The sequence below is a fragment of the Pteropus medius genome, unplaced genomic scaffold (assembly GCF_902729225.1).
Source record: "Pteropus medius unplaced genomic scaffold, Ma_sr-lr_union100, whole genome shotgun sequence".
NCBI classification, from domain to species: Eukaryota; Metazoa; Chordata; class Mammalia; order Chiroptera; family Pteropodidae; genus Pteropus; species Pteropus medius.
Window position 1 is genome coordinate 19,630,092 of NW_024352785.1, and position 15,203 is coordinate 19,645,294.

Genomic DNA, 15,203 nt, shown 5'->3' on the forward strand with positions numbered 1-15,203 from the left:
TTGGCTGAGGGTTTGCCATAGTTGACCTTTATTATGTTAAGGTACTTTCCTTCAATACCGATTTCGTTAAGTGTTTTGATCATAAATGGATTCTGTATCTTGTCGAAGGCTTTTTCTGCATCTATTGATATGATCATATGATTCTTATATTTTAATTTGTTTCTGTGGTGTATCACGTTAATCGATTTGCGTATATTGAGCCATCCCTGTGCCTCTGGGATGAAGCCCACTTGATCGTGGTGTATAATCTTTTTAATATGTTGCTGTATTCACTAGTATCTTATTTAGGACTTTTGCATCTGTGTTCATGAGAGATATGAGTCTGTAGTTTTCTTTTTCTGTGTTATCTTTACCCTAGTATCAGGGTAATACTGGCCTCATAAAATGTGTTGGGAAGTGTTGCCTCCTCCTTGATTTTTTGGAAGAGTGTGAGGAGAATAGGTATTAAATCTTCTTTGAATGTTTGGTAGAATTCACTGGTGAAGCCGTTTGGTCCTGGACTTTTACTTTTTGGTAGGTTTTTGATGATTGTTTCCATTTCCATACTGCTAATCAGTCTATTTTGATTTTCCAGTTCTTCTTGATTCCATCTGGGAAGACTGTATCTTTCTAAGTACTTGTCCATTTGTTCTAAGTTATTAAATTTGGTGTTATATACTTTTTCATAGTATTTTTGTATGATCTTTTGTATTTCTGCGATGTTAGTCGTAATTTCCCAGCTTTCATCCCTGATTTTGTTTGTGTCCTTTCTCTTTTTTCTTTAGTGAGTCTAGCCAGGGGTTTGTGAATTTTATGAACCTTCTCAAAGAACCAGCTCTTTGTTGCATTTATTTTTTCTATTGTTTTTGTTTGTTTTCAATTTCATTTATTTCTGCTCTAATTTTGATGATTTCTTTCCTTCTGCTCACTTTAGGCTTCATTTGTTCCACTTTTTCTAGCTTTTTAAGATGAAGTGTTAGATTGTTTATTTGGGCTCGCTCTTGTTTTTGGAAGTAGGCTTGTAATGATATGAACTTTGCTCTTATGACCGCTTTTGCCATGTCCCAAAAGTTTCAATATATTGTACTATCGTTATCATTTGTTTCTATGTATCTCTTGATCTGTTTTTATTTCTTCTCTGACCCAGTTATTCTTCAGTAGCACGTTGTTTAATCTCCATGTATTTGTGGTTCTTCCTGCTTTCTTTCTGCAGTTGATCTCTAGTTTCAAAGCATTATGATCAGAGAATATGGTTGGTATGATTTCAACCCTCTTATATTTGTTGAGGCTATCTCTGTGTCCCAGTATGTGGTCAATTCTTGAGAATGTTCCATGTACACTAGAGAAGAATGTATCAGTAGCCGTTTTGGGATGCAAGGCTCTGTAAATGTCAATTATGTCCAGTTGGTCTAATGTGTCATTTAAATATGTTATTTCCTTATTGATTTTCTGTTTGGATGATCTGTCCATATCTGACAGTGGGGTATTTAGGCCCCCTACTATGATAGTGTTTTGGTTCAGTTTCTCCCTTTAGTTCTGTTAGTAATTGCTTTATATATTTCGGGGCTCCCTGATTGGGAACATAAATATTAATAAGTGTTATGTCTTTATGGTGCATGATTCTCTTTATTATTATGAAGTATCCCTCAGTATCTTTCTTTACCTATTTTATTTTGAAGTCTATTTCGCCTGATATTAGTACCACTACTCCCGCTTTTCCTTGAATGCCATTTGCTTGAAATATCATTTTCCACCCTTTCACTTTGAGTCTATATTTGTCTTTGGAGCTGAGATGTGTCTCCCGGAGGCAGCATATGGTTGGGTTTTATTTTTTGATGCAATCTGCAACTCTGTGCCTTTTTATTGGTGAGTTCAGTTCATTTACATTTAGGATGGTTATTGAAATAAATATGAGATTTTCCTATAACCACTTTATGTTTTGCTTTCTGGTAGCTCGGTGTTTCCACTGCTTCCCTGTCCTTGTGTTTCTTTTTTGTTGGGGCGGGGGAGGGGTTTTGTCAGTCTTCCCTCTGGTTCTTCTTGTTTTATGTTATATACTTCAGTTCTGAATCTTTGCCATGTGGTTACCATTATGAATATGTAAAGGCTGGTTTTATATATATGTAGTAGTCCATTTTCTTCTGCATGTGCCTTATCTCCATTCTCTTTTGCAAATTTGGATCTTTGAATCCTCCCCTTTTCAGTCATTGTTGTCTCAATTTGTCCCTATGTATGCTGAATGTTCATTACTATCTTGCTATAGCAAATCTCTTCCTATTGTTTAAGCTTATAATGCCCTGTTCTTAGTAAGGATTGCACGCCTCTGCTTCTATCTGTCTTCTAGTTGCCTTACTACTAGTTATGTTTTTGTTGTTGTTGTTGTTGTTCTTGGCATTTTGTTTTAGCTGAGTTGATCCCTTTCAGTATTTCCTGTAATGCAGGCCTCATAGTGGAGAATTCCTTCAATTTTTGTATGTCTGGAAAGGTCTTTATTTCTTCTTCATATCTAAAGAGAGCTTTGCTGGATACATTATTCTTGGCTGGTAGTTCTTTTCATTTAAAAGTTTGCTGAGAAGTCCAACGATAATATAATGGGTTTTCCTTTATAGGCTACCGTCGTATTTTCCCTAGCTTCCCTGAGAATTCTTTCTTTGTCATTGATTTTTGATAATTTTAATACAATGTGTCTTGGTGAAGGCCTTTTTCAGTTGAGATAATTGGGTGTTCTGTTGACTTCTTGAATTCCAAGCTCCAGCTCATTCCTTAGATTTGGGAAATTCTCATCAACTATTTATTTGAAAATGCTTTCTAATCCCTGCTCTTTTTCCTCCCCTTCGAGAATGCTCATTACTCTTGTTTCCTCTCTTGTATCAACTAGTTCTTGTATTTCTCTTTCAATATTTTTCATTCTTCAGTTTCTTTCTTTTTCCTTCTGATATATTTCTTGATTTCTGTCTTCGATATCACTGATCTTTTCTTCCACTTGATTGACTCTATTTCCCAAGATTGCTATTTCATTTTTCGCCTCTTTTAGTGTGTTCTTCATCTCCAGATGTTCTATTTGGTTCTTTCTGAGGGTTTCAATCACCCTGCTAAAGAACTCATTCTGCTCATCTAGTTGTATTTTTCAAATCCTGTAAATGTTGATATGAATTGTTTTGGATTTCACTGAGTTTTTCAGAAGTACCATCCTGAATTCTCTATCATTTAAGTCATATATTTCTATGTCTTTAAGCTTATTTTCCGGAGAATTTTCTCCTTCTTTCTGAGCTGCCTTGTCACCTTGGCTGTTCGTGGTGTTTAATGTACTATTTCTCCCCGGGCATTAATGGAAGTGTATTCTGCTTTTTTCTTCCAGAAAAAAAAAGATTTATTATGTAAAGGTCTCTCTTTAGCCTGTTGCAAAGAAGGCATTTTTCTTTTGGTTTCCAGCAGGTGGCGTCTAATCCTCTTGGATCCCTGCTTTATATAAAGTCTTAATAATAGACATTCGATCGTGTTCACTACCATCAGCTTCAGTCCCTGTCAATGTTAGTGACAGTTTTGGTAGCATTTGCCTCGATTTCCCTGGGTCTCCAAGGTGTTCGGTCTCAGAGGATATGGGAGGATGGGCCCTCTGGGTTTGGGGATGGGGGCTGTGGCACAGCCTTGCATTTTTCAATCGAGGCTGGTAAAAATCAACTGTTGTTTCTCTGCCATCCCTGCTTCTCTGTTTTCTGCCCTGAACCCTAGGCACTGCTGTGGCACGTGGAGCTCACAGCACTCCCAGGCAGGGCTGTTCAGGAAACTCGCTTCACTTTATCCCCTCCCCCTTCGTCCTACAGGGAGCTCCGGCTGCTACAGGCAGCTTCTTTGTTTCTCCCAGTCCACCGCAAGACACCTGGGGTTCTGACTCACAGTAGCTCTTATACACAGATCCCACACTAAGACTTGCTGGTGTGCAGTATGGGTGTGTTTTGTTGAGTTTTTGTTGAGCTAAAAACTCAACAGCTTATTGTTGTTTCAAGGTAAGAGATCTGGGGTCGTCTCTCACTCTGCCATGTTTCTGACGTCATTCCCCTATGATATTTTTAAAACCACTGTGTTTCTTTTGTATATATATATCTATCTATATATATATATATATATAGATATATATATAGATATATATATAGATATATATATAGATATAATAGATATATATATATATATCTATATATCTTAAATAAATCTTTGATTTATTTAAGACTTATCTTGGTACAAGATGTGATGTATAGATATGAAATTTGTTCATTTCAAATGATATCCAGTCATCCCAACATCATTCACTGAATATTCTTTTTTCCCTATTTATTTAAATGTTAAATATATGTGTATTTCTTTTACTGGAATCTCTATTGTTTTCCATTGGGCTGTCTGTTTACATACTAGTACCATAGTAATTTATATATTTTAGCCTTTTAATATGTTTTAGTATCTAGAAGAGCTAGTCTCTTACTCTTCTTTAAATTATTTTTTCTTTATCTTTTCATAGGAATTGTAGAGTATACTACTTGGCTAGTCTATAACTATTTCTTTAGACCTCTGCTATTTACTCCCTTCTATGAATAAAGACAGAATGAGTTCAGTTCCACTTATCCCTACTCTTGTTCTCCTAGATTTGCAATTTCAACTCCAAAGTCATAGTGAATGGATTATTTCAGCACAGTGGTACAGAATAAATTTTTCATTTTATTGAACAGAAAATACAGCAAAAATCTATTGACTGCATATCTATCAGCCACAAGAGGCACAGATTAGAGAGAAAGGTTAAATTTTTTTCAAGAATTAGCCCTTGTGGGCTAACCTTCCAAAAGGCTCCATGGAATCGGTTATACCTGAGTGCTTAAATTGGTCAGTCGGGGTAGAGTGTAAAGGTGGTGGATCTGGGTTGGAGCAAGTGAACTGTCAGGTTATGCATCCACAATCACAAGGCTTGGACCCCTGAACCCTGAAGATATGAAGGAAAAGTTCTCCAATTCAAGAAGAGTTCGGTAAAGGAACAGGACTGGAGGTCAAGGTTCCATATTTTTTTCAGCCTTTATCATATTAGAGAAGAGAAATAGTGCTTTTTCTAATCAAGCACACCTACAATCAATGCCAAGGTCACTCAAATGGGTCTAATTCTGGCCTTGCTGGATTGCAAGGCATAACTGCAATAGCAAAGAGAACCATGTTCTGTTGCTGCTGCTGTCACCATGAGTTTCCCCTGTAAATGCAGTCTGTAGGCTGGGCTGAGTGCTGCCTGATTATGCACCCTCGTTTGCTCAACAGTTCTGGCTATGAATAAAAACTGTGGAGTGAATCTAGCAGGTTGGAAGTCTGACTCTTCAATTTCCTAACCATATAACCTCAAGAAAGTTATTTACTCTCTCTGTGCCTCGGTTTCTTCACTTGTAAAGTGGAGGTTTAATGATAGTAACCAACCTTACAGGATGGTGTGACGATCAAATAAGAAAATCCATGTGTAGTTTAACTATCATCTAGAATATATTAAGTGCTCCATAAATATTAGTTTTTATTAATATGTTATTTTGGTGCATATAATCTGCCTGCAGAGTCAGACAAGAAAAATAATTAAAAATACAATGTAAAAAGTACCACAATGAAGGAATAATCTGTTTGTTATGGGAGCAGAAAGTAAGTTTGGGTTTAGCAGCCTGAGCTTTCTTATTTAAGGAGAAAAATTCTTTTTTAACTATAATGTTGTGAATTTCTTTTTAAAAGAATTTAAAAGGTGATAGTTTTGTGGTTTCTAAATTGATGACCTAAAAAGTTTTATCTCTTTCCAATATTTACAATCCCCTTACTTGAATCTCAATTTTAATATGTGGTTCTCTTTTTGGGAAATAGTCGATGAATTCATTATTTATTTTAAGTTAATACACTTTTGGTAATATGAGTAAAAGCAAGTACTTTTCAGTTTAGTACAAAGGTTTATTTTCCATGGTTTATCAAAGCAGAGTTGGAAGCAGCTAAAGATACTATGCCAACAAGTTTCATGAGTTTCATGAGCATAAATTAATATATTTGTTGTCACAAATCTCAAACAACTAAATGCTGTAGTAATGGAACAAAGCTGAGGACTCTTCAGAGTAAATTGTAAACAACTATTTGATCTATAAAGAGCCATTGAAGGGAAACTTTCCAATACAGCAATGCTATTTTCCTGCCTTCAATTTAAGCCAGGAAAGAATAAGTAGCTCCAGGAATGTTAAAGAAGGTATAGTCTAGAAGGGGGGATCATGCAAGGACATCTGGCAACTACTTGTGCTTTACCCAATTGTACTGAAATTCAAAATAACATATTTTATTATAAAAAAAAGAAAAATTCTGGAAAGTCTTCTGATACATCATCTCATATTATATTAATGTGTTCTGCTTCCCTTCTTCATTTAAATTAAACAAATGTTTAGATGAATAAATCTTTGAATAGAGCAAGTACCTAAACAACCTTCTCTTTGGATGTGAAGAAATAGTTTACTCCACCAAAGAATCATTTTGCCCACTGTATGACAGAATTAGGAAAAGATTTTGTAGCCAAAAGATTTGGGGCCAATCCTGGCCCAGGAGAAATAAGACATGAATTCAGTAGGCATAAGAGGTTTTCTTGAATTTGGAACCCTGAGTAAAGAAGGAAAATAACTGAATCTCCTTTAGACAGACAGACAGACAGACAGACAGACAGACAGAGAGACAGAGAGAGACAGAGAGAGACAGAGAGAGACAGAGAGAGAGAGACAGAGAGAAATTGATTCTTTTCTGCTTCGGACTCAGACTTAGAGCTTGGATAGTAGTCTATATCTAAACATGAGGAAAAGAATCCCATAGAGGAATTCACCTGACCAACGATATAAAACAAAACAAGTCTCAATGATAGATATTGAGTCATATGCTTCAAACATTAAATTATGAGATGAATGCTGACCCCGCCATTTTTTTTTTCATTTTACTATGAACTATGTATGTTCAAACTTAAATTTTCAGCAGAGCGAGCCTTTTGGGATAATATTTTATATAAGAAGACACTCCAATGTACAAGCAGAAGACAGTTCTTTCTTTTAAATAGAGAGCAAAAGTGACTGACCTCAGAAGCATTACCTGCAGATGAACAAAGAGGGATAATGATACAAAGATCAAAAAATGCCAAACTGCATTTAATGTTTATGCTCTTGGCTTTTGAATGGCAGCCAGAACAAAATAAAATTATTAAGAAAATAAGAAAAAGTCATGATGAAGATCAATGGCCTCTTTCCACATACAATTTTAACTTTGACCCTAAATTTAACCTTCTTTTTATACATTCAACTCAAGTCAAAGAAATTAACTTATTATACACCCTACTCCCAATTAATCAACATATATTTTTTTGGAGACTGTGAAATATCACAAACAGTTCTAGGCTCTGGGAAACAGCAATAAAAAAGAGTTTTGTACTCAAATTCTGGAGTGAGATGGTCAACAAACAAATATAAATATCAATAACACAATTTTTAAAAGTTAATAGGCTAATTTTCAGTTTCTTACTAACGCAACAACCATTTTCTTAGTCACCTGGATCTAAAACACCGGAATGATCTTTCTTATTTCTGAACATATCTAGTAAATTAAAGACAGAAAAAAATTCTCTAGAGAGTTTCATTGTCAGATGAAAATAAATATGATATGTACTACAACAGAAATAGGAAGAACACCGTTTTAAAATAAATCTTCCAATATTACTATACTTTATATTTACATTGTACTCCACATAAAAAAACTAAAATACCTTACCTTTGACAGTCAGCCAAAAGTTATTGATATGGTTGTATTTTTATTTGGAGCAAACACCAAATTTATGTCAAAATTTTTATACTGACACTATATAAACCATATATCAACTGATTATAATTCTAGACCTGTCACTAAGTGAAGCAATAGTTTACAGTCTTTCCAGATATATTATGCTACCATTACATTAAATAATTTTATATAAGGAAATGTCACTTTATCTTTTACATAAAAGAACAACAGTACTCAAAGAAAATTGATAGTAGTCACTTTTAAGACATATCCAAACAAATGTTTTATACACAAAATAAAGGCTTCATAAACCTTTAGCTTTCAAATTCTAATCACCACTTCTTCCAATTCAGCTATTCCTCACCAATCCCAAATATTAAATCACATAATTCTTTCTGGCCAATAGTTAAATGGATTTGGCTGCTTGGGCAGTAAGTAAGAAAAAAGATGACTGGATTCAGGGCTTTGGGTGGTGCCTGCATTACATCAATATCCACTTTCTCAAAGAACATAGACAAATGTGAATAAAGACTTGCACTGTCTTTCTCCAACCTTGTCTTGGCTCTCTATGCTGTTTTGATGAAATGTGATGTAGAAAAGGCTCATTCTATTTTCAACTAAGAAGAAATACATTGTTTGATGATTAATGCAAATGTCACAACCACTTTAATCAGTCAGTGGCTGTCCCTTCTCACCTATAATCAAACACTGTCTTTGTTCCTAAGTCTACCACCCTTGAAATTAATTTGGATATTATTCTAGTAGTAAAAGTGAAGAGGGACTGACAAAAGGTTGAGTGATAAAACTAACTCCAAAGAAGTCAAGAGAGAAAATACAAAACGTAGCAAAGATACAGCAGCAGCACAACCGAGACGTTCCACAGATCCCTGACACCCTGGTCCAATTCCTGTGTAATTTTCCCATCCTTCAAGTATTTTTCTTAATCTTTCCAATATAGGCAGACTTTGATTATCAACATGGTATTTAAGCAGCATAAACTGCTTGGACATCCTTGCTAATGGTTACAGAGAGAATTTATTTGGTCTTTGAAATAATTAACCACATTTTATTACCTTCTCTTTGCGGGGAGCATGAAATTAAGTTGCCATAATGTAAAATGTATAAAATTATAAAGATTATTTTGGAGCTGCCTATAAATTAATTAAGGCAAAATATAGGATGATACATACATGTCCCATGGGTTCACGGGATGATGATTTCTGGTGTTAAAACAATAGCATGTGCATCCATACTCCACCTCCTGTCTAACAGAACAGTTCATATTCCTGTTTGTCTAGTATAATTGAACTCTAGATTTTATCTTTTCCCAATTTTTTTTCTACAGAGAAGAACAACTTTTTTATAACTAAGCAGCAAAAATAACCCCAAAATACTGCCTTTTAAAAAGGAAACGAACAAAAGACTTATATACACCAGGATATGATTTTAATTATTGAAGGTAAGTGGGTCTAAATGAACTTGTGATCATTTTTTTCAGAAAGCAATTATATGTTTGGTACTTTTAGTCTACTGAACTCAGAAAATGATCCCAGTTAAGATCACAGTAGACATGTACATTTATCCACCTTAGTTAAGCCAGACTGGCAAAAACAAATCTCTAGAATAAATTCTTTAAAAAGCTTTGAGTAGATGAGAATGCTTATGTAAAAACAACAACAAAAAAAATGAGAATAGATACACTCCATTGCCTTTAGAAAATTACCTTAGTTGAAATAAATTGTTTTAAGTAACATAATAACAGAAAATATAAACATTACACTTCAATACTACTAGAAGTATCACCACTCCTAATACCAATGTTCATTAAAGCTAGACATGTTTAAAAGTTTCTTGAATTTTATAATAATGAAACTTTTAATCACAGATAAATATAATAATTTATTTTATTTGAAGAATACTGATGGAATTTACACTTCAATATTATAATCTAAAACTCACATTCCAGAAAAAATTTTTTTTTAACATTTTTGAGTAAGGTGTCATTTCACAGAAAACCTGTTGTGGTAATTTCCAAATTCTCCCTGAGGATTATGCTTGTTTTTTTTAGTTTGGCGGCCAGTCAAGTAGTAATATTTAACCCCCAAATTAAAGTATTTTATAATATATGACAGAGTGCCAAATTCTAATGAATCATTTTACACATGACACTATATTCCACTTGGGCTTTTCTTTACCTGGTTTTAATCTTCAATATAATTTTGTAAGTGAAATGGAAAACTACTTTATTAAAGAAAACTATAAATGGTTGGATTATTCCCATTCTCATTACAAAATAAAAACTGAAATAATAAAGCAGATGCAAAATGCTCATTGGCTTTTCCCAAATCAAATCCATTAAATATACAAACCAATACAAAACTACTCTAAGGTTATGACTCCACTTTCATATGAAAATAATTATAATTGTGATTAAATTCTTCAAAATTCAAAATGAAGTTATGTTGTTCTTGGACTCAGAGTCGTCAATTAGACAAGTCAGTCAAAGTTGAGACACTCACCTTCACATTTCTGAGTAGTTTCACTCTGCTTGTGACCAGCAGGGCATTTGCATTCAAAAGAGCCCACTGTATTGATGCAGTTTCCTCCCTGACATATCCCAGGAATAGCTTGGCATTCATCAACATCTGCAAGAAGAAAGCATTTTGAACACAGATACCACTAATTTTGAAACTATCTACATACATATTTCTTTAATGTATAGAAAAAAATTAGTTGTTTTCAAGAGAATGGTATAAGTCAGGACCCCTTTCTGTGCTCATGTTCTAATTTATGAAAACAGTACATAGATGTTATAGATCTCATTTTGTTTCTTGATTTTTTTTTGTTTTGAAATTTTACTTTGTTGTTATGTAAACAACAAATCTCTTGCTTTGATTTGTTGCAGAACATTTCTGAGTGTGTTCACCATCCTGGTGATGGGTACTCAGTATACCTCCAACTCCTCACCATCTCTGTGAATGATATAATGAATGTCTCTACTATGTCTCTTTATGGATTTGAGTGACTATGGACTTTGAGAACTCAAAGAGACTTTTTATCCTTCTGCTGCAGACTCAGAGTGAAATTACTAGATCACAGGGTATGTATACACCAAATATGAATAAATAGTGCCAAATGGTTTTGGCACTACCAGTAATCTAATACCGAGTAGTCCACACACTTCTAGAATTCATGAGGATTCTTGAATTTTCTCTTCCATGCCAGCATGTGAGATAACTACCTACTATCTAAATTTTCTTTGGCCTAATAATTATAAATGAATATTAATTATTAATTTTTTAGTTTTCATTTCTCTAATTATTAATTACTATGCTTGTTAGCATTTAAATTTCCTCATCTGAAAGTTGTCTGTTTATGTCCCTTAGACATTATTACGTTGAGGTTGTCGTATTCTTTTTTGAAATTTAAAACTTTTTCTGTTTTAGACATGGTAATTATCTCTCTCATCCTTTAAGCTGTCTATGAATTTCATCAATTTAGGAACAGAAATCCTTAATATTGACAAAATGAAATTCAAGAAACTGTAATAAAGATTCTCAAACAAATAAAAGCCAAGAGCCTTCAAGAAATGTTAAAAGAAGTTCTTCAGGAAAAATAAAAATGAGATGGAAATTAGGGTCTACACAAAAAATGAAAAGCACTGGAAACAGTAACTATGCTGATAAATATAAAAGACAGTTGTCATTTTTAAATAAACTTAAAGATTATTGGTTGTTGAAAATGAAGACAGCAACAATAACAACAACGTATTTTGGGGGCTTAAAGCTTAAAATACATGGAAGTAAAAAGTACAACCACAATAGCATGGAAGATTGAAGGGGAAAATAGAAGAAAACTATTACAAAATTATTACATTTTAAATGAGGGGGCATAATGTTATTTGAAAACAGACTGTGGTAAGTTAAATATATAAAGACAAACACATTAAAATATAAACAAAGGGGTAGAGCTAATAATCCAATTGTGGAGATAAAATGGAATATTAAAATATACTCAGCCTAATAGAGGCAGGCAAAGAGAAAAAGAAGAATAAAGAACAGGTAGGACAGATAGACAAGAAATAGTAAGATATAGATTTACACCCAATAATATTGATAATTATATGAAATGTAAATGGTATAAACAATCCAATTTAAAAGGCCGAGATCATCAAATTTGATTTAAAAAAAGGAAAACTCAATTTTGTATTGTCTATAAGAAACCCACTAGAGATAGCTTAAAAAGTAAAATAATGAAAAGTATATATATATATCATGTAGTCATTAATCAAAAGAAAGCCTGTGTGGCTATGTTAATATTATACAAAGAGTTCATCAGAACAAGAAATATTACCATGGATAAAGATGAATATTTCATAATGACAAAAGGCTCAATTCAAGAGGACATAATAATGTGTAATGTGTATACACAGATTACAAACTGTGAAACACCTGGAACAAAAAGTGACAGAACTGAAAAGAGAAATAGATAAATCCATAATTATAGTTGGAAATTTCTACATTCCTCTTAGTAACTAATGGAATAAGTAGACTAATAAAATAAGTAGACTGAAAATCCACAAGGATATATAATATTTGTACTATTCTTTCAGCCAACTTATCCCAATTTACATTTATAGAACACTACATCCAACTTTAGCAGAATACACATTATTTTCAAGAGTACATGGAATGTTTACTAAGACAGACTATATTCTGGGGCCATGTAAAAAGGCTAATGTAAAAGAATTAAAATCATCCAAACTGCTTTCTCTAAACACAAAGAAGAGTTAAACTAGAAATTAATAATAGAAAACATTTGGGTATCCTTGAATATTTGGAATTTCAACAGTGTACTTTGAAATGGTCCAGGGTCAAGGAAAAAACCATTTGGAAAATCAGAATACATTTTGAATTAAATGAAAATGAAAGTACAAGATATCAAAATTTGTGGAATGCGGCTAAAGCGGTGTGGAGCTAAATATGTAGCGTAAAAATGCTTATTTTACAAAGAGAGAAAGGTCTAAAATTGGCGATCTAAATCTCCATATTAAGAAATTTAAAAAAGAGCAAATTAAACCTAAAGTAAACAGAACAAGAAAATAATAATGATAAACAGAACAGCTGTCAAACAATAAATAACTACAAAACCTGGCTCTCTGGAACTATAAGTAAAACAGATAGATCTCTGTCAACACTGATCAAGAAAAAGGACAGAAGAAATGACTGATCAGTATCAAGAATAAGAGTTTTGCATCACTGCAAATTCTATAGAGATTAAAAAGATCAAAGGAAATAGTATGAACTATCTGATGCTAAATTCAACAACTAGAACAAAATGTACAAATTTCTTGAAAGAGAAATACTAAGGCTCACTGAAGAACAAACATAATATGAATAGATCTATATCTCTTAAAGTAATTTAATTCACACTTTAAAATCTTTGGACAAAGAAAACTTTAGGCCTAGGTGGCTTTACTGTTTAACTCTTTCAAACATTTAAGAAGAAACAATAGCAGTTGTACACAAATTCTTACAGAAGAGGGGACACTGCCTTACCCATTTTATTGAGCTGCCATCACTCAAATACATTATGAGAAAGAAAACAATGGAATAATATCTTTTAGAATAGGCACACAAAAACTCTTAGCAAGTCGACTTTAGCAATACATAAAAAAGTTAATAAATACATCATGACCAAGTGGTGTTATCCCAGGAATTTAAGGTTGTTTCAACACTCAAACATCAATTGATATAATTCATTTTATTAACAGATTAAGGAAGAGAAAACATGATTATCTCATAGATGTTGAAAAAGTGACAGAATTTAACATTCATAATGTTAAAAATCTCAGTAAACCAGTAATAAAGAGCATAATAATCAACTCGATAAAGAGCATCTACAAAAAAACTACAGCTAGCGTGCTATAAGGGATTGGGAAAAATTCTTTAATTTAGAGTTTTAAAATCTGTCATTTTATATCTGTGTAAACTTGTCTTAATTTCTATGTAAAAGATAATAATTTCTAATTCAGTATATTGTTATAACAAACAATATAAAAATAAATATAATATATAAGCATATGCAAACTTACATTATTCAAGTTGACAAACAGCAGACTTACTAATATATCTTTAATTATAAAATAATATATGCTTATTAAAATAAATATTAATGATACAAAAAAATAGAAAATTAAGGAGATAACCATTGAAATAAGTTGGCAGTCTGTACTTTCACTCTTACAAACACGTTCAGAGTGGTGGTCTGTTTGTTTGACATGAATAAGATCAACATAATATGTGCTGTTCTGCATCTCATTTTTATTCATTAAAAGTATTTTGTGGATACACCTCTAGGTCAGTATATATTGATTTATCCTATTGTTTTTTGATAAGTCCACGAGTTTGGTGTATGTTAGTATGTAAATTAGAGAATTCAAGCCCACGAAAGAGGTTAACATCCTTATTATTTTTTCCTCGCTTTGGCTATCTATCTATAAAACTGATTACAAGAGTCCAAAGTATTTTTATACTGAAATTACAGTAGATTTCATTGTCTTATTAAGGGATATATGATCCAAACAAAAAGCAACTAAAATGAAATATGTGACAAGAAGTTTAACTCAGAACATTCGAATAGTTTAACTCAGAACATTCAAACCACATTATTTTTAAAATGTACATTTCCATCCTCATTACAATGTGGTATAAAACATCCCTAGAAACCTCTTTTCCTGGCAGATAAATCAGAGAAAGAACATCATAGTATAAGCTGAAAAATGAGGCCAAACCTATAAATCCCTTAATACTATTCATAAAATTTTTGACTATGTATTTAGCAGATTCAGTAAGTTTCAAAGGATAAAGCAAACCTACTTTACAGGGTTTATTTTATAATTGCTTAAAAAGTCTTTTCCTAGAAAGAAAAATAAAACCTTTATATTTGAAGTATCCTAGGCGACACAGATATACAGAATTAATTTCTTTTAGGCAGATCAAGCTAATCATTAAAATAAAAAAGGAAATTTTTAAAGAAATATAGAAATAATCAACTTGAGCCAAGCATACACAAGTGCTCTCTATAAAACTAAAAAGAACAAGCCTCAGACCTTCAAACTATGCAAGAGTTTCTACGTCTTCGAAGTGCTAGCATAAGCAACCGCTAATGTCTGATTAGTATTCCACTGCTCATATTACTACACAGATGTGTCTCTGTTTATCCCTTCAATTCTGGCACAACGCAATTATTTCTTTAAATGTTGAATTACTTCAAATCACATGTAAGGATTTTATAAGATAAAATTTAATCTTTTGAAATTTAAACCTTATATAATTACTTCAGTCTATGTCTATTAAGGTTATAAATAATGTAACAAAGCAATAGTAATTCTAGTTCATGAACTCGTTTATTCTCCAAATTCT

General features: G+C 32.7%; 1 protein-coding gene across 1 annotated transcript in view; it reads right to left on the reverse strand.

Moving 5' to 3' along the window:
* FBN2 (fibrillin 2) overlaps positions 1-15,203 on the reverse strand; it is a 257,218-nt gene that overhangs the window by 161,228 nt on the left and 80,787 nt on the right. The window contains exon 7 of the mRNA XM_039848604.1: positions 10,299-10,424. Coding sequence (XP_039704538.1) covers positions 10,299-10,424 — 126 coding nt within the window. The remainder of the gene's footprint in view (positions 1-10,298; positions 10,425-15,203) is intronic.